The sequence below is a fragment of the Schistosoma haematobium genome, chromosome 4 (assembly GCF_000699445.3).
Source record: "Schistosoma haematobium chromosome 4, whole genome shotgun sequence".
NCBI lineage: Eukaryota > Metazoa > Platyhelminthes > Trematoda > Strigeidida > Schistosomatidae > Schistosoma > Schistosoma haematobium.
Genome location: NC_067199.1, coordinates 22,765,070 through 22,787,125, shown reverse-complemented (window position 1 = coordinate 22,787,125; position 22,056 = coordinate 22,765,070). Strand labels below are relative to the sequence as shown.

The 22,056-nt window shown below is 29.9% G+C and overlaps 2 protein-coding genes across 2 annotated transcripts in view; one reads left to right on the top strand and one right to left on the bottom strand.

Annotated features, from left to right (window-relative positions):
• The window catches only part of MS3_00007676 (uncharacterized protein), a gene marked incomplete at its 3' end in the record, with an annotated part of 40,701 nt that extends 19,538 nt beyond the window's left edge, over positions 1–21,163 (top strand). Inside the window, exons 2-3 of the mRNA XM_012940520.3 lie at positions 17,985–18,569; positions 20,135–21,163. Of these exons, the coding sequence (XP_012795974.3) occupies positions 17,985–18,569; positions 20,135–21,163 (1,614 nt within the window). The remainder of the gene's footprint in view (positions 1–17,984; positions 18,570–20,134) is intronic.
• On the bottom strand, positions 4,191–10,155 carry MS3_00007677 (uncharacterized protein; the record flags this gene model as incomplete). Its single annotated transcript, XM_035729822.1, has 3 exons — positions 4,191–4,251; positions 4,764–5,000; positions 10,124–10,155. 3 exons carry the CDS (start codon positions 10,153–10,155, stop codon positions 4,191–4,193), a joined length of 330 nt encoding a protein of 109 aa, XP_035585307.1.
• Positions 21,164–22,056: the final 893 nt, after the last annotated feature.

The window sequence follows — 22,056 nt, the reverse complement described above, 5'->3', positions numbered from 1 at the left end:
TATAAATCATATTCAGCTAGCTGAGCCCAAACAATAAAGTATAACAGAGTACTTATTTACTCTGACGAAGCGGCTTACGTTAAGTCACGAAAATTCAGGAATACAATTTTTCTACTTAGTGGGATATAAAAAATATATTTATTATGAACTCTCTACCGAATGCTCAATTTATTTTTTAAACCATCAAGTTCAACCTTGGTATTGATACCAATAATGCACAACATTTCAAAAGGCACATGTTAAGTCGTATATGTGAATTAAACCCAGTAGAAGCTGTAAAGTATAATTACGATCAGCTCTATTTTTTATTCAGGGAATATAATCTTCATAAAATTTAATTCTTCACTTTTCTCTTATTTACAATTTTATAATCTCTTTATAATGAATGTTTTCCAGTTGGATTTTTTTAATAGTTATTCAAGTCTCGAAATTGTTTTTAAAGACTGGGTTTCAGTATTTTGAACTAGTCGCTGATATAATTACTAGTAGAATGCAAAAGTAAGGTATTTGTATAGTAAACAGTTGACATTTATACATTTATTAGTAAATTAGATCGATAACGTTTTCGAATTTCCTCAATTACAATATGTTGAATTGAAAGTTGTCTGTACCAACCAATGATAAAAAACAATAGCTTTATGAATTTATTAGTTTTGCTCATTGATTGTTGATCCCGATTCACTTTTGATGATATTTATAAACAAAGTGTGATATATTGAATTATTTCATAACAAAATTTATGTTATCAAACTAATATCTGTATAGCAACATCCATCAAATAAACCTATTTGTTATGAAAACTTCATTTAAACTCACATGATCAAATATCAATGGTAGGAAACACTTAAACCATAGTAATACAGCACGCCACGCAATTGTATATTGATTTTAAAATTGAGTAGATATTTGTTATAATACATTTGTAATATCCCAGTAAAACAGTGGTATATATTCTGTTGAAATATCTTAGTGATACAGTAGTCACATATGATACGTTGAATCACTTGTTTAATGACTTCATTTAGCACATCTATTTTGAAATGATCACTATATATTCTTATTATATGAGAATCAATAAGCATTTTTAAAAAATTAAATAAGAAATATGTGCGGAAATCCTATTTGTGTATTGAACAGTTTAACTTAATATTAGTATTACTTAATTCAGTCATGTGAATTTTTGGCATAATATGTAATGATCATGTAAATGATGTAAACGACTAGCAAAAAGTGTTTTTTTGATATCGGTTTGACTGAATTTATTTTTTGAAGAATTGGTTGAATTTTTATTTAGGAGAAAATGATGGTAGTTTTGATAAATTATCCTATTGATAAGGTTAACAAGATCAGAATAGTTCAATTCGCTAGCATAATTTGACCACTATTTCTATAATGTAGTTTTATTCATGGACAATCGGAAATACTTTCAAATAAAACTTAGTATCGACGTTTGAAATGAATCAATAACTTGAATGTCACTAGCATAGTGAATGCTGTCATCGATATTTTGAAGATATTTAGTGTAACCTAGTTTTTGTCATTAATCGGCTATGGGAGAAAAAGTGATATCATAATGCTGTTATTAGCAGATTAGTTTGATCCTGGCATAAATATGATTGTACAGAAAAAGATGGTTGACAAAAACATGTTAGGCGCTTTCTACTGGCCTTTTATTTTGAATTTTAGCAGAAAAAATTTGAAGGAAAAAACAATGCAAGTGTAATGAATTTCCGCATCCTAAACACTAGTCTTATAGTTTAAGCGATATACAAACTTCATTTATAGTTTTATGTTGGACAATGATGTTATTTCCCCGAATACCTAGAACATAGTTATTGTGTCAACTGACCACGAAATAATGTTTTGCTTCAATTAATGGAAGTTTTTTGTAGTAACATTTCACAGTTACGAGTTTCTCTTAAGTTTATCATTTTTGTCATCTGACTTAAATTGGTACCATGACAATAAGATTGATAAAAATACATAGAGTAGGTGTGACGCATTTATTAATTTATCGTACATCTATACATACATTCACCAAGTTTCAAATATACTCTGTATAGTGAATTATGGTTTAAAGTGTAGTTGTCATTAGTAAAGTGTTTACTTCTCTCTTAAACATTTTATGGATAATTACTAGTTAGGAAATAATGGAGACGGACTATCAATTATATCGTTGTTTCTCACTAATAAAAATAGCAAAACAATGGTGCGTCCTTATCCATGTTAAGGTCTTCAAAAATAATTCCTAGAAAGATCGCACTTTAAATGTTAAGAGAAACAGTTCTAAAAATTTAATCGTTATGATCAAGAACAGTTTTCATCAGTTGATTGTTCTGTAGTATCGATTTTCGTTTTAGGATTATCAGTATATTTAATTTTATTTCCATCATTTTGCTTTGTATTATGCTTTGTTTTTTAAATCCGAGGGAATACAACAAGTAGAACTGTTTAACGGATATATTAACCATTAAGTGAATAAAATAAAACTAATTACAATAAAACCCTGAAATGTTTTGTCAAAAAATCTTGCCATCAAAAGTGTTATATATATAACGCATCACTAAAAATAGTTTAAAAAAAAGGTCTGAAATGTTGTCAGCTGTAAATTTCTTTGCATAACGTAGATATTAAGATGTTTTTGTAAGTTCAAAGTATTATTTTACTGGTTTACCCATTCTTATCGAAATTCTGTTTACTTTAAAATTTATGATTTCATGTTTTAAATAAATTATACTGAATTGAACAAACGTTAAAAATGTATTATTAACAGATCAAAACGATTCTAGTCATTGTGTGTTATTTTGGAAATTATTCAAAAAGTATGGTAATTAGATAGAAATAATCTATTTTTAATTAAGTGCTACAAAATATATTTATCTAGACTGACAGCACTATATATCCCTCTTTACTTTTTTACATCTGACTTTCTCACAGTATTCACTTAGTTTTCAATAGTTTTCAGGTAAAAAATTGATATTCTAGTTGACTTTTTATTTTATTGAAGTCATAAAGTCTTTTTACTGAGGTCGTTTTATAGTTTTATGCTTAAAAACGGATGAGTCGGAGATTGTCAGCTAGCACCTGCTATACATCTAGTCAACGATAAGATATTACGTTACGAGATAAAAGTTTATCTTCAGTATAGAGTTGTGAAGATTGCCTCCAAATGATCTGGTACGGCCGAGAGTGGGGAGAGCAAGCCCCCCTCTCGAAATGCTCTCACATGGTCACGTGCATACAACCACTGCCAGGGAAGTTCAACTCACTGCCTTCTTGTGGTGGGGGTGTTGTTTACGAAATTGAGAGGACGAAAAGCGAATGTTCAGCGCCTTAACAGGGTTGGTGGATATGGAGGATCTATATAGGGGAGTTGGAAAACCCTGATTCCAAACCTATGGTGTATATGAGCTCCAGTATCCTGAAGGAACAAGTGGCATATATACCAATCGCTAGTCACTGGCTACCATGGGACTGCATCTCCTTACGTTGCCCCACTGTCTTGTGGATCACAACTTCATGTCGATAGCTCCGAGTGTGGTCCCCTAAGAAAACCACCTGCTTCGGTCTGGGCACCCAGGCAGTATCACTGCCCTCACACATATCAAGTGAGATTTGTGTGGCGCATATGTATTTGGTGCCTCCTTGTACCAATTTTTATGAGTTTAAATAAATAAATAAATAATGTGGAGATGGCTGAATTTTATTGAAATCGTAGGCCGATCAATGTTAGACCATCACTAAAAACTTGTAAGCACTGGACGGCCGTTTTGTCCTTGCATGGGACTCCTCAGCATGAAACTAATGTAGGAAATAACACGTAAAATGTTCACCGAATTAAACATTCAAACTGAAGATCATAATAATTTATGATCACTTAATATGTTAGCTGTAAAGATAGAGTTCATCATGATAACTTCACATACAAAGATATTTCCTAATCATTTTTACTAGTTGCTTCACTTAATTTCATTAGTTATTGCTTTTATATGCTAACCGAAGATTGGGAACTTCTTCGAAATGTAAACTTGTTTTGAACTCAAATAAGCTTTTCCTCAATGTGATGTTCATTGGTTCATTGGAAATTTATAAATAAACTCCATTTGAAATCATTTAAGGAGTATAACGTAATTAGTTATAGGAGTCACATGTTTTTTAAAGGGTTTTCAAGGAGTCGAAGGCGTGAACTTTTATATAATGTCTTTAGGCTGCATAAAATTACGAGCTGAATCTTCCTTTAAATTATTCTTCCTTTATTTTATAATTTAAAAGAATATTATCATGGTTTCTAACTTGGAAATTCGTAGTATTAGAGGTATTGGGAAGTAATTTAATAAACTGAAATAATTTTATGCATTTTTTGTTGTTTGAAACAAACAACTGAATTATTTTTTCAGTCTTAAATACATTTGGATCTTTGCATAAAAATTACAGATAAATTTTCTAGATTTTTCTGCTAAGAAACTATCTCACACTTAGTTCTGAATATGCTAATCATCAAAATAGTTAAAATTCAACACAAATTTTTATGTATGATGAAGCTTCAATACTTGCTATAAATGATCAGTTGTTTATCATAGTGTTTACGGGTTACTTTTAAATGAAATATTAGGAATTCTAAAATGAAATAGTAGTTCATAACTGATTAGACTTCTTTATACCCTACCTTTAGTTTCTATGATCTTCAACTGAATTACGTTTAGTGATTATGTTTGTTTATCGTTCACGCTGATAAAAAATAGACGATCACAAGTTTGACTTACTTTACTAAACTCCTTGATAAAGTTAAAAGATAAATGGGTGCAGATCTAAAGAAATAAGTCAGTTCACGAAGCGAATTCACATTAGTCTGAGCCATCCAGGAAAGTGCAGACCTTCTGGTTGGGACCATTAAATAGTCTTTAATTTTAATATATTGAGTGATGCAACGCAATGCACGTGGAAGTGCAGCCGTTGTATTTATTCTCTTCACTTCCCTTGAGATCTTGAGTTGTGTCAATCTTAAAAACGTTTATCTAAATAACCAACCAATAAGGAATTCAATTTTTTATTTACATTTTGATGAACTACAAGAATGATTCATAGAAAATAAATTATTTTGTTGCTCTATGATAAAAAGATTTTCATCACCACATTTGAACGTTTGGTAAAAAATTGCAATTGCAAATAAGTTTTGGTCATTATTGTCTTTTGCTGTGAATAAATAGTCGGTCATGTTGTAAATATGGAATTTTAAAACGTCTCACTAGTAATCTGACTGGTATATATATATATATATATATATATATATATATATATATATTGGGGTGTTTAGTTCGAAAGTCTTATGATATCTATGCTTTACAAGCTTGTAATATGGTAAATTTGCAAGTCGGTCACTGGGTTAACCGTTGTAAAAATGTTGTTCTTACGTTAAAATTAATCTCACTGATAAATATCTATAATCGGGTGTGTCGATTCATAATGATTAGTCTACTTAATCATACGTTTAATGTGTTTTTTGGCAATAAGTCCACGACTTTCAACATTTGTGAGATATAATCTATATACATTTCAAATTTTATGCCATTTACATCTATTGTAATCAGTGTTGTCAGGAAGCAACAAATTATTTACCTAGTATGCATGAGATTAATTTTGCTTAATAGCTAATTACAATGGTATACAAAATCAGTTGTTGACATGTTACCATTTTACACGATGATTTGATTGGTTATTTGTAGATTTGCACAATACATGTAAATTTCCATCGGATCATATGATAATGTAAAGAAATGAAACCAATAAGTGCGCCAAAAATTCACCTCTTAAGTGCATAGAACACTCCAATGTAGGAAGTTCACTTTAAACAGCCTCAAAAGATTATCTAACTTAAAGTTCATTAACATAAAAAAGATACCACCCTTAATAATTAACCAAAATGTAAACTGCTGTTTGTAAAAATATATTTATAGCTTGGAGGTTCCAATTGAGGTTAAATTGTTAGAAATACTACTGTTTAACGTAATATGATAATGGGAACAGAATCCTCATGGACTAAATGATATTTTACTATTCCCATATTTCAATAGATACTTGGGGTAAACATTTATTGCACGGCCATTTTTGTATTTTTTTTCGAGTGAAATTTTTTTTCATCCCCATCTTCCAATAATTTTCATTCTGTTTCGTCCAATCAAATAACTAGTTTTGAGTTCGTTATAATTGGTCGTTTATTTCATAAAGTCGATATAAAATATGAGGATTCGACGACAGAGCACATTTTCCTACAATTATGGGTGGTAGTAACATGCGGAGCGCGACCCCCGTCGTTCCTCATGTTGTCACAGAAACCGATAACCTGTTCGTTCTTGAGCACATTGTATCTCGTAACGTCTCAATCACTTGACGAGCTCCATAAGAACTTATGAAACAGCTGCGTACTGTCATTATGTGGTGAGGGATTCTCATTTACATAGAGATCGGAAGCCGTATATTAGATTCGTATGTTGGAGAAATGGTCGTGGAACACCTAGCGGTTCTTCACAGCCGAGTAGACGAACGAGGTAATTTGATTTGTGTTATTAAATGTCATTTGATACAACTGACTTTGTTCGTATTAAGCTGTGTAATTAAGATTGACATTTATTTCCTCAGACCGTAGGCTTGTACTTTTACACTTAATGTAACTAATATTTCAAATCCTTGTCAAAACTTGTTATTCAACAATATAGAATATTATATGGAGATTTTTTAAACTGCAAATATGCTGTTGACATTACATGCAAAACTTGTTAAGCCCAATTGACGAGCACAATAATCGATTCACATGACTACTTACATAGACAAGTACTTTTTGTCATAATTTTAAACTGCTCAACTACAAAGAATGTACAGTTAAAAACAATTAACGCTTTTAATTGAATTAGCAAAATAACACAATTGACAATCTTGCATTTATTTATGACACCATTATTCAGATAAAACTAAACAACTCTTTGTACTAAGAATTACTGTTTGGAAAAATACCCAATTGGATATGTTGCTACGCATATAACGTTTATTAAAATAACATACGATGTGTTAAGTAAAAACTAATGGAAATACTTCGATGAATAATTTCTTTACTAATTGTGTATTAAACATTTGACCACCTTTCAACGTCAGTTATTACTATCATCAACTATTAAAACCAGTTATAAGTTTTTTCCAAAATTCTCTTTTAATGATCTAATCCACGAAATTTCTATAAATCTCCATTGATTATATTGCTTAATCACTAAGGCTTAATTCGAATTCATCAATGTTGGTTCAGTTGACCTTTCCTATAGAAATGATGTCGTTGTACTAGTGAACTGGTAGTACTACATTCGCCTATCCTAACTATATGACACAACACTGAAACATTCTGAATAAGTTTTGCATGTACTATTCTTAGATAGATGAGTGTTCATTAGATGACATTTCCTATACGAAATCGTTTACTTAAACCCTATATTTGAGAAAGCTTAAAAAACGTTTACGAATACGTAGGCGCTAATCACATAATGACTATTAATCTTAAATGAATTTTGATGGTTTCTTAACAGTTCCGAGTTTCATGAACAAAGGCGTTGCTATTATTCCATTATAGCTGCGTACACGGGACAGTGGATTCCATGGACGTGTGTTGATGGGTCGTAGGCACAAAATAAATGAAGCATGGCTTCGCATGGACAAAAAATCAAGGTACTTCCATCAGCAGTTTCATGTGGCGGTTGCGCAAGATTGCAAATATCATGAAGTCTGTTGTCATACGCGTCTTCGTCATTGTCGTTGTCTCGTTCTGTGAACTCCTCTGAGCTAATCGAAACAATTTCTTCCTCTTCATTGCTTAACGTTGTATCCATATTGACGTTATTTTGATAGTCCGTAACTTACAAAATATGAAGGAAGGACATTGAGTGTTCACGGTAGTCCTTAATGAAAAATTATAATAACACAAATCAAATTACCTCGTTCGTCTACTCGGCTGTGAAGAACCGCTAGGTGTTCCACGACCATTTCTCCAACATACGAATCTAATATACGGCTTCCGATCTCTATGTAAATGAGAATCCCTCACCACATAATGACAGTACGCAGCTGTTTCATAAGTTCTTATGGAGCTCGTCAAGTGATTGAGACGTTACGAGATACAATGTGCTCAAGAACGAACAGGTTATCGGTTTCTGTGACAACATGAGGAACGACGGGGCTCGCGCTCCGCATGTTACTACCACCCATAATTGTAGGAAAATGTGCTCTGTCGTCGAATCCTCATATTTTATATCGATTTTATGAAATAAACGACCAATTATAACGAACTCAAAACTAGTTATTTGATTGGACGAAACAGAATGAAAATTATTGGAAGATGGGGATGAAAAAAAATTTCACTCGAAAAAAAAATACAAAAATGGCCGTGCAATAAATGTTTACCGATACTTGGCAACCAGGTCAGAAAACAACAACTCGCTAATTATTTAAGAGTCTTTTTAGCATATTTAATAAACTTACTACACATAAGACTAACCTTCAATTAAAGGAAATAGTTTTTTAAGTATTAGGGCGGTTTAAGAATCACGGAATATATTTATTTTCTATTCATCGTTAAAAAAATCTTTTCAGTGAATAACAAAAAACCATATATTATTCAAAACACTTAGTTCTATCTCTTTTTATTATAAGATCCTAAAAATGTATGTTTATTAATTCTTTGGAATGAAAATTTGTTTGTCTTCAAACTGTTTTTTACAAATCGATTATTCCTGTTTGTCATTAGATATGAAGCGAAAGCATAGCTTTTTGAAAGTTAGTAAATACATGACTTATGAGGTAATTAATGTAAAAGTTTTATCCCTATCAAACCAAGACTTAATTTATGTGGCATTTGTTACTGATCAATATTGACTAGGAGTGTCATTAAAAACCACGAGTCAATTGATGACTTTTTTTTACCCTAGTACTAAATATCGCAGCAATGCACGCACACGATCTAACTCGTGATCTACGAGTGTATTTAGATTTCTGAGTTAAAATCTCATGACACAGATTCTTAATGTCAATCTATTAGCGCTATGATGCGATGATCATCCAATACTAGTAGTAGTGGTTGTATCTCTCTGAACATGACTGAATTACGCTAATCACAACTTGCTATAAATCCTCACTATCAGGAATCCACTAAGTGAAAAAGTAACAGTGTTAACAGATCTTTTAATATCGAAATATTAAAACGTGGTGGACTTCAAAAGAAATATGCACGTTTTGCCATATGTAGAGCTGGTAACCAACTAATAATTTATTAAAAACAACATGAAATAATACATTTCTATTTATTTAAATCATTTTATCAAGTTGATTGTCAGTGATATCATGTAGAATAATGACTATTTCACGATTATTTGTATGTATGGAACTTGTCTTTAATCATACTCGTATATCATTAGAAAATTTACAGAAATTACTTACTTTGGATGGCTTATGTCAGAGGTATGGTAGGTGAATACTTTTGAATCACTTTATTTCATAGTAAATTAGTTTCATATACATAAAATGAAAATCAGAAATGTTAATAAGTTATTCATATTAATATAACAGACGTAATGACATTGTATATGCAAGTTCCATGATTTAATATGTACTGTTATGATTAATAAAGTTAAAAAAGAGAATAATCACAGCGACAGTACACCTAAGATAATTATGATTTTATCAGAAAATATATATTCGATATTTCGACTCAGATTTTGTATTTATTCTTATAGTTCAACGAAATGGTTACTCGAATTTTAGAAGTTCTACACTTTATACATAAGATAAAATCAGGTAGCTTAAAATTAATTTAAATTAATACTATTTTTAAATGGGATTAGATTTTGAAATGCACTTCTTGAATAGTCTATATTTCTAAAAGTTATTTATGGTATAATAATAATTTATTTTATATAATAATAGAAGATGAAGTCAACTTATGTATGTGTAGCGTTTTAGTTTCTGGTTAGTTCTTTTTTTACGATGTAAACTATTAAAGGATGATCTATTATTGATCGATCAATTGCATTACAATGTACATTATGAGCACAGTTATGTACAAATATCTATTTATCAAATATTAGAATACTTTTTATCTTTATTTGTGCTCATTTCTGGCATTATTTTGATTTTCAGTAATGAATGTTAGTTTTATTCCTATAGTATAATGTATTTGCTTTCATAGCAATGTTTACACATATTCTAAATGTGAAGAAAATAAACGAACTCTGTTAAGTTTATGCTTACACTAAATTCATATGATTATCAATAAAAAATAATAACAATAAACCTAGAGAAATTGAAAACATTATTGATTTTATCACAAATAAAAAAATGAAACAATTATAGTTTACTTAATTCGATTGAAAATAATCGAATCATAGGAACGCTAAGGATATGTTTTAAAAAAATTATGCAGTTTTAAACAACTGTTGGCAATAAGATCTTCGTATTTTTTCTTCTCCTTCTTCTTCTTCATCACAAAAAGCTAGTGAACTAAACAAATTAAAATAAATTCACAACAACAACATGAAAAACAAATTTTTAATTACCGTAATTCTGAAGATAATTTTGTTTGTTAAAAAAGAAATTAACAGGTGCTTATTTACTATTCTAGAATAACAAGGTAAATAACCTAAAGTTCTATCTATTGAATTTATATTCTCATTTTAGTGTTAATTAAAATCTTTACTTACCGAGTTGTTTTTTTTAAATATTTATTTATTTACATTCATTATCACAAATTACAATAAACTAACATTTCAACATAGAAAAAAAATCCCCCCTCCTCTATTTTTTGTTGTTGACCAAATTAAAATGAATTCATTAAAAATTAATTAAGATAATTTTCTAATTATTTGTTTGTTTAATTTTAACAAAAATTTAGTGTTGGTTTATGATAATTTTATTTGATCTTTCATTTATGAAAATTAAACTTAAGAATGATTTTCTTAATCATAACAAAATAATGTAGATTTAAAAAAAACATTTATTGTAAGTAAAATGATTAATTTTCTTTTCACTGATTGAAATCATGAGCCGATTGAAGCTAAACCACCATGGAAAACCTGGAAGCATTAAACGACCGTTTCGTCCTAGTATGGGATTCCTCAGCAGTGCGCATCCACGATCTCGCATCCCGCGAGATTAGAACCCAGGACCTATCAGTCTCACACCAGCCGCTTAACCAACTAGACCACTGAGCCGACATTCAATGGTGTTAATATGTAACTTCAACCAATCCACAAAGTTGCACCACCGTACACCATTGTGTTCAGTGAGTTGATATCTCACAACAAACCTGGTTGAACTCCACTGGTAACGGCTTCTCACTAGAACTCCAGGAGTATCTCTTGAAGTCAGTCACTAATGAGCAGATGATTATTATCAGAAGGGGTTTTGTGGAGATTTTAGAAATTTCACAAGTTGAAATCATGAGTCAATTGAAACTAGACCACCATGGAAAACCTGGAAGGACAATTGTATTTTTCATATTTTCATTATTGGATGTCTTTGTTTTATTTATTTTATTTTTCTTATCAAGTTTAAACAAATAGAATTGCTATGATAAACCTAATTTTCTATAGATTTTTAAGAATTTCATTATATTATCAGAGGACAATTACAATTTAATCATATTATTTTACTATAGGTCAAAGATTAATTATTTTATTGAAATACGAAATATATTCTTATTATTATTCTGGTAAAAATGACATATTAGAAAAAAATAAACTGGAAGTTACAACTCGATTATTATTTAATGAAATATCATGGTAATTTATGCCAAAATATTTGATATATTATTATTCTGATGACATATAAGTAGATCATTCAATACTTATCATCATGAGATATTTTGAGTCATATGATAAACATATCTTACTTGTGTTATAAATATGAAAACAATTCTGTGCCATTCCACTTATCACTTATAAGCTTAGTAATATTTCATTATATTTAAATGATATTATGTAATAATTGATTTGATTTTCTAAAAATTGAAATCATTAGCCGATCAAGGTTAGACCACCAATGAAAAACTGTCAACATTGATCGGTACGTGATCTTAATAAAGACTCAACAATCTTTACAACCATATACTGGTAACTTGATTTTAATCACAATTTTATCCTCTCCAATGCATTTTTCTTAACTTAAAGTGTAATATAGACGTGTGAAAATCAATTACTGATAAGTGAACAACTGAAAAAAGTAAATCAAAGACTTATAATTTACTCCTGAAATCTCTAAAAGATTACTAATATGCTGTGAATTATAAAACTTATACGAACATTTTATGTGACTCAAGTAACTTTTTAAAAAAAATTGGGATAAAACATACTGTTTAAAATGAAACGCATAACTTAAATTTTGATTTTAGACGACATAAAAAAACTGACTTGGATAAAGATGTAGAAAACGAGTAGCTGAATTATTAAGTAAGTTTTGTTACGAACTGGTAAAAATTAAAGAGGAAAATGGTGTTATGCAGATACCAGTGGAAGTAATCGGTAGTAATAGTACATTTGCAAAATTTTCAAGCAACTGTTGACGTATATGTCGTCGCTTGCACTTTCGAATAAAGGTCCGAGGTCTAAAAAACTTTTTCTCTCCACTGCTATTTCACAAAACCCTAAGGATGATAATCAAACTGAGAAGTAATTAAAAACAGATAAGTATATCTTTAAGGTACCAAAAACCTTTTAATATCCTTCAAACGACAGAGATATCGTGGCGAGACTATAATTTATGGACAAAGCACTTGGAATTAAGATAGCAGGTATTGGATTTGAGTGCGAAATTCATTCACCATTTGGCTAAATAGCATTTTGGCAATATAGCTGATGCTAGTTTGTGACGAAAACCCTAAACTTAATTCCTAATCCTGATGTTCAAGTGTAAATCCTAATCCTAATTACCCACACTAATTTATAACCCTCATTTAATCCTAGTTAGAAGGTGGAGATTCTCACTATTATCAGTAAAAATGAGAGATTAACTGGGAAGTATGTTAGGGGAACTCGACTTGAATAGTTTAATGATACCAAAAGGTCGACAGCATACATATATAAATTGTTTACTATCACCGACAGTGACATAAAAGGTAAATGACATTTGAAAGAGATAAAAATGTAACAAATGTTGATCACAGTCCAAGACTTCTAGTCTCTACATCTTTACTATAACTATTTTTAGGCGAACTTGTGTGTTCTATAAATTTATCCTACTACTACTAATGATAATAATAATTATGTGAATGTTTCCTAGCATTTAAATTCTTCATATATCATTCACTCAAAACTCACAACAGTCAATTTTGACAGACAGCATTTTTTGGAAATTGATACATTCCACAATAGTTTAAATGTCTATCATTAAAAAAACGTTTGATCGACTTAAACATTTCAGAAATCTAGTATACTCAGTATGAGCATGTATATGGCAAACATTATCTGGTATTTAAATCATAATTAAAATCATTCGAATGAATTAAGGAAATTGAAATGTCTTTTAAACTTTTGAAATCGCTTTAAAATAAATATTAAATTTCCTTAAAATTCTACGTTAACTTAAACAAACAAGAGATATATTTTTACTATACCAAATAATTTATTTTTCTTTATTTAATTTTCATATACTACATCACAAGACTACTTGTGTCATTCGACAATAAAAATATTGATAAATTTCGTCATTTCATTTTTAATTCTGCACAACGATGTACATCCAACTGTTATTTACAAACCAACACACAAAATTACAGAGTTTCTTCGTAAAATAGAACGACCATATAGTAAATCGTTATTTTACAATATATCAATCCATCATACCAAACCGGACTGTTCATGTTGCAATCATTAATCCATTGTCTCACATTTCATTGTTCATGCGTTTTCTTACAAATTGCATTGTGTTCCCGCTCTTCCTTTCTTGATCTTCCCCCATCTTCTGCTGCCAGACATTACGTTTTTGACTCGCGTCATATACTACTTACATCAATATAAGTAGCATGCACCACAGTAATCCATATAGAATGCATATGTAACAATAGTTTCAGTCCTGAATATCAGCAAAATATATTTATAAACGTTTATGAATTCTTTTACACCTTTTATTGGTTATGTGAACTTAGTAATTCAGTGGTAACACTTTAAAATTTAAAATGAAAGGCACTGTGTTTAAGTTCCATTGAGAAGATCAACATTGGAGTTCAGTCACATTTGTTCTAGACTACACTACCAAATATACTATGACTTGTAACATGACACTATAATCCGGTAATCCACTCAGGATTTGGATATGTCAATAAAGACTGATTAATTATTTTCTTGAATGACAATTGAGATAAATTTTTATACTCTTACTAAAACCGTTTAAATATTAGTTTAATTATTTTATTCTGTTGTAGATTTTAAAAAATGAAAGACATACTTTTTTTGAGATTAAATGTTAGTTAAAAGTTCATTCATATGTCCTAAATTAAGGTATATGTGCTTTTTCTGAATTACATTCATATAAGTTATGAAAGTGAAAAGATTAACATTCTACACTGCCTAACAAACTTTGCAATAAAATCCGTTTATTTAGACGGCATATATATTTGGTCATTGTCACTACTTTAAGTAAACTTTCGTTGCCAAGAGTTACTATTTTCTGTTAGTTTAACAACTTGATTAGTTTATTCCCACTAGCATAGTTAAAGTATCACAAAATCTAATATTATGGTTGATCCAGTTATTAAAATTTTTATTTTGACACTGAATACATTTTATTTACCAAAATATCAAAATACTGTTTTTAAATTATTGTTTCGGCATTTTAAACATTCCACTGAAAAAGACAATATGATCTTTTTACAACTAGAAACGAAAGCATGAAATAAGGGGAGTACATATTATTTTATCATAAAAACTAAAACAGTTTACTATAAAAAATTTGCTATAATACTGAAAAGAATCCTTGAAAGTTGTTTTCAACCTGTGTTTTACTTCAGTAGTAGTCTGGTAACCACTGAAAGGATAATTGATGTTCATATTTTTTGAATAAATGATCATATGTATTGATGAGGAAAGAGAAAATTTTATCAGATATTTCTTCAGGATGTTTAAATGGTGGATATACTAATGGGATATTTCTTAACGACTCACCCCGTTATGGGAGGTAACTCTCATCGTGATTTAAATCATCTCCACAATAAATAGTTTGGGGAAACATTTTTGATTAAGAAGAAAACATTACAAAAAATAAACTAATCACAAATCAGGACGTTTTTATTGTAATAATATGAAAATGAATTTCATGTGAATAAATTATGGTATTTAGAAGTATGGTATGACCTTGACTTGTTCAATGCAATAATGTAGATGTTTTGGTAAAGATATTCACGATGTAATCGTCTGATATTTTCTTGACGCCCTAATGTTTACAACTGAGTAAATTCAATTTTTGATAAAGAGATTACAAGCAAACCTATATGTTTTCAGCATAGGATGTTCAAAATATACATTTATATATTCAGCGCAAAGAAAATTAGATAATTTGATATGAAAACGGAAGAATAGTCTTCGGTTTTTAGTCCGAGTGTTTTATTTATATAATCTCACATTTGTATCAAAACATCTGTATAATTTTGTTATGTTCAGTTTTCAAATCAAAGGTCAGACTTTTCAAACATGATATCTAGGGTTGAAATTGGGCAGTGTTCAAACCTTATAGATTCTAAAAACAGCAAGAGAATATACACAATCTTGGTTACCTGATTAAAGTCGGTCGTTTGATCTAAATAATCAGGGTGATTTTAGCTAAAGTTATTTTTTGAAATTCTACCGTATTTACACAGACACCTTTAACGTTCTTGAACTATCAGTTCTTTTTCTCAAATACCTAATTAGTAAAATGAAATGAGTATTATTATTTCATGATAATTTTTAAACGTTTAACAAAATAATTGCTATAACACAAAATTACAAAAATTCCGATCAACAAATCTTGTTAAAACTTTCATCTCTTGTTTTTTTGTTGAAAAATTAACTTGTTGATGTTTAAGTTCTTTTCACTTTGTGACTATTTTGGTTTCGTGGATTGGTTGAGGTTAGACATAAAAACCGTTGGATGCCGGCCGGCTCAGTGGTCTAGTTGGTTAAGCGCTTGGCGCGAGACTGATAGGTCCTGGGTTCAAATCTCGCGGGATGCGAGATCGTGAATGCGCACTGTTGAGGAGTCCCATAGTAGGACGAAACGGCCGTTTAATGCTTCTGGGTTTTCCATGGTGGTCTAGCTTCAATTGACTCATGATTTCAATGAAAAAATATTTTGGTGTTTTTTTTTAAATACAGCTAAAAGTTTATTAGCATAATTACATTCAAGTCTTTTTGTAATAAGGAAATTTAGAGAGCCAAAAAGCCCCCCATTTTAATCATTAAGCTCTGTAACATTCAGTTGATGATATGAAATTGAATTTTAAAATTTGACTTCCAAAATATTTTTGATTACCTATTAAATATGATAAATTGTTTGTGCTTGATTTGACTTAAATGAATTTTATATTTAGATAAAATGTCTTATAATTTATGTTCTTAATTATCTAAAGATGTTAACATGATTTTCTTTTAGGTAAAGTAATAAAAATAGAAAGTATCATTAATTTTGCGACCAAAATGATTAGTTTTAAGTGGTTTAAACAATGTTTAGTGGTTAGTCTTTCTAGAGAGATGGTGTTGATAACATCATGTCCAACCATATTCTTTTACCAGAGCTCGGGACCGGCAGCATTTCTAGAAGGGCTTTAGGAGGAGTTAAAAAATGACTAGTACCAACAAATATATTGGGAGAAAAAATTTCCTTAAGAAATAGTATTTACAAACACAAAGGAATGGATTATTGCAGTTGTTTGGGTGAAAAAGCGAAGTTTTTGTCTTACAGAAATTCATTCGAATACCACTCTTAGTAAAGGTATTTGATTTTACAAATAGCTATTTTCACATAGTGATTCATTCATTTAGGTGGTTTTTGATAGAATTACATTATATTTTCCATAAAACTATGTCACAGTAGTATGTTTGTCCTAGAGCTTTGTGTACAAACTACTAGTTAATATTGATAGCAGAATCGAATCGCTTTGTTTTTGTCCTATTAATTGATGAATAAAATGAACCGAAAACCAGCTCAGTTTAAAAAAATGTTAAGTGTCATTTTCTTGGTATAATAACAATTTGTACTTTGTATTTATTATGAACAATTGATTTATGATAGCCCGAAAATTAAGTAATTAGTTCAAGGTCAACAACTCCTTTTTGTGGAGTATGTCACTTGTTAAATTACATCAACTGAAAATTTAAATAAATTTTCTGGCTAATTTCCACTATATTTTTGTTTAGAATTAAATCGATTGCAATAGTTTTTCTCAAATGATTAGTGAAGCTCTTTTCTGCGAGCTTAAACGATAGTTGAAGGCACAATATTCATTATAGAACGTAAGGTTATTTTTCAGTGAACGTTATTCAGAACCTGTCCAGATTTCTAGCCGAACAGCTGTTTAGATCTGTACAGTTTTATTCTTACTTAATTACAAGATTTAATCATTCTGTTATAAAGTCATTCATAGTATTGGTCATTTCTCACTTAATAAATATGTATATATAAATTGTAAGGTATACATAGCAAGTTTTCTGGTGCCATAAAACTGTATTCAGTTACATGCAAATCGATTTGGGCGTACTCGTTTTTGTAAATATGCGGTTAGAATAATTGATTTCGTCTTCATGTAATCTGTTTATTATTCAACAGTTTTCGGTATTATGAATGTAAGTCAATTGTAATGGATAAGTAAGTAAAAAAAAATGAATTTCGATTAATTTGCTGTAATTGTACAGCAGTTTGTTGAACTAGTAAAAATATTTACAAATTGTTCGGTAACTTTCATTCGATTGTTTTATTTTTTATATTAGGTCACATCTGTATGGTTAACAGTTGCGTTTGCTGCAGATCGCTATCTAATGATATGCCACCCGTTCTGGGCCAAACGATGGTGTACTTTGAAACTTGCCAAAATTATAATTATTTTAATTTATTTATTCAGTGTAATTTATGGAATCCCACGTTATTTTGAATACAAAGTTTTTGAAATGTATCTACCACTAAATCCTACTTTATTAGAGTTCCAATACGGTGATCTCACACCTAGTAGTTTATCTGTACAGAATTTATCAACTTTTACATCTGTAATTTCCGATAACGGTATGATTGGTGATGGTTTTGCCAGTGATTCGATGACTAGCATCTCAATAGTTTGGTATCAGTTAACCAGTTTCGGTGAATCAGCTCAATTTCGTAAAGCTTATCATCTATGGTCATGGGTTTTATTAGTTGTTGGGATACCATTCACTCTGATTGCTATCATGAATACATTTCTTATTTTGGAAGTACGTAAATCAAGTCGAAAGTGTGTTGATCAAACCAAACGATCAGAATATCGACGACAGGATACAAACATTATGCTTATCGGAGTAATAATTATATTTTTTATATGCCAGGTAAGAATGATGAAACACTGTCTCATGATCTTCTTATTAAATAATAATACAAATCAAAATATTTATATAGTACATTCTACTTCATTCATTCATAGCATGTTGTTCCAACTCTGATTAAGCGAGGGAAAGTGAGAGAAAAACAATATGTTATTAGTAAATACAATGTTTAAGTTAAATAAAGTTGTGTCATTCGAATAGTAATCTCTCTAACAAACTGATGATGATGTAGGAAAATCAAGAAACAATATATTTTACTTGAAAGTGGCTGAAAATTTAGTTAACTAAAGCTTAAAGCAGCTTTCAAGAGATCGTTTTGTCTATTGAACTCTAGTGTTGATAATAACCTACATAATTATATGTAACTGCTATCATTTTCGAAGGAACGATTAATTATATATCAGAAGGGGTTATGTGGAGATTGTTAGAAATTTCGCTGATTGAAATCATGGGTCAATTGAAGCTAGACCACCATGGAAAACCCAGAAGCATTAAACGGCCGTTTCGTCTTAGTATGGGATTCCTCAACAGTGCGCATTCACGATCTCGCATCCCGCGGGATTAGAACCCAGGACCTATCAGTCTCGCGCCAAGCGCTCAACCAACTAGACCACTGAGCCGGCCGGCATCCAACGGTTTTAATGTCTAACTTCAACCAATCCACAAAGTTGCACCACCGTACACCATTGTGTTCAGTGAGTTGGTATCTCACAACAGACGTGGTTGAACTCCACTGGTAACGGCTTCTCACTAGAACTCCAGGAGTTTCTCTCGAAGTCAGTCACTATATATTCCATTATATATCCAAATTAATAATTTGAAAAATGGCCAGGTTAAGGGCAAAGTACATCGTTTAAAGCATGTGATATTTAGGATTGTGATAAACAAAATAAAATAAAATTGTTGATATGACTCATATAGAATGTTAACTTGAATCTGCGTATATGTTAAATGAAATTTTAAGATCCATGATCAGAATAAATATGGGTGAAATATAGTGAAAGAGAAAAAATAGTGCAATTACAATTTGATCAAATTAACAAGACGTAATAAGGAGAGATGAATGCGAAGTGAATGAATCATGTATAGAGGAGAATAATATTGATGTTTAACCAATAATACGAATAATAATACAAAGATTTATGAATAAAGATAACAGAAATGTATTGCGCTAATATATCACATAGTTCTGATAATCTTCGTCTTCTCATTGCATTATCGAAAGATAACAGAGACAATTACAATTGACCTCAAAAGGTCCTACTCAAATTAGGTCATTTAGTAGATAGGATTACGATTGATTAATTGGCCTTGATGTTGGCCAGGGGTGGAGGAGTGGTTGCATATATTTCTTCTTTCACGGTTAGCATATACGTAACTTGTTTAGAATCATGATATCGTACCGTAAAAAAAGTACATTAACAGATCTCGATTTAGAAATATTGGTTTTTGGAAAAAGCACTAAAGATATAGTGATGAAACTTTTGGATATAATAAGTTGATATATACTAAGTTTTATTGTGAATGATTATTTTTGATTATTGAAACTTTGTTTATTCTTCCATTAGCTTCCAGCTGCTGTGAGTCATATAGCCTGGGGCCTTATCACAATAGAATCTAGTAAAAAAATGTCATGGTTTCTTTTAAATGAAGTCGGAAATTTACTGATCATTGTCAATTCAGCGATAAATCTCCTACCTTACTACATATTCAGCCGCAGATTTCGTCGACATTTTGTCCGAACATTTTGGCCTTATCGATGTGTTCGAGATAACGGATTACATTGCATCTACATTCCGGAATGGGCTACAAGGTCTTTGAATAATAATGATGATGAAGACTCTGAATTAGCTGGAACAGCAACACAATATGGCTATAATCCTAGAACAAATTTAAGAAATTATTCAAACTACCGTTTAAGTATTTATCGTAATAATAGTTCCAGTTCTCGTTCGAGGCCTAGTCTTCCATCAAATATTAGAGAAAGCTGTGAATCACAAAAACTTTTTTCTCACATATTCAGACCTATATTTCATATGAGACGAAAACGAACCAAAGCCTCAAGTATATCCTCTGAATTAAAACCAATACCTGTAGATAAAGGATTATTATCAAAAAAGGTACTACTTAGTGATTGTAAAATAATTGATGATATTAAATCGAACAGTCATAACTTGTTGGGAGACATTACTTGTTCCAATAATACTAACAATAAAAATTTAAAATCTAGTTCATATACATTACCTTATCGTGGATCTAATTCATCTCATTCTTCTGTAAGCTTTCTAGTTCTTACAGATAACAATTTAAATGATAAGCATTTAAAGTTAATACAGAAGAAAAAGTCTATCAGTGATTTTAGATTTGATAAAACTAGACAATGTGATCATAAAATTGATATGGATTACGAGACAAAATCCAAAACTTGTACAACTAATATTAATAGTAATAACACTAATAACACAAATGTAGATAAAAATAAAAATATTCCCATCAAAAGTAGTTATAATAATAATAATAATCTTAAAAAATCCTCTTTAATCTACCTTCAAAGTTTAGAAGAAATGTCAAGTAATCCAGATATAGAAAACTTATAAACTGAATCCAAGTGTTTAGTTCTTTATTGTTCTTTTTTCCTTTTTCTTCTTTTTCACTTTTATATCACTCTTTCTACAACAAAATGATAAATAGAAATTATTTCATGTATAGTAAAAAAAAAACTATTAATGAAATTACTTTTATGGTAATTTTTCAATTATTTAGGTATGTTAATATGACTTATTGTTACTGTGATTGTTCTATTCAATTTCTCTGTTTCTTCTTTTTTATTTATTTATTTATATTTTATTATTAAAAAATCTGTGATTATCCATTAACTAAACATGAATCCAATAATCGATTAGTTTTCTTATCTTCATTTTCCTCTATTATTATTATTCTTTTTCTCTGATTTAATCATCAGATAAGTTTCAAATGTAATAACTAAATGAAGAAGAGATATATTGACATCAGTATTTTCCTCTTAATGAATGTTTATTAAAATATACAAATACAAAATTGACAATTGAACAATTAAAATGATGAATATGAGTGAATAAAATATTTTTCAATAATAATAATGTTATCAACATTATTATTGTTTGTGTAAAAATGAGAAAAAAAAACAAGAGAAGAGAATAGTAATACATATCAGCAAGAATTGTACATTTTTCATTTTTCAATATTCATTTAGTTGTAATCAGATGTGTAAATAAACTAATGATTTTACACTAAAGTTTATCATCTATAAAATTAGGAGTTATTGAATTGTTCATTGTTTTTATATGCTTAATCAAACAATCAGTAAAAAAATTCATCAACATATTGTTTTAACCGAGTACAGAAACAATGATGCTATAAAATGCACGGACTAATTGTTTTAAGATAAATATACATTACATAATCCAACGATAGGAAATCAGGTTATGCGCATTCAGTGAGTATTTTCCGT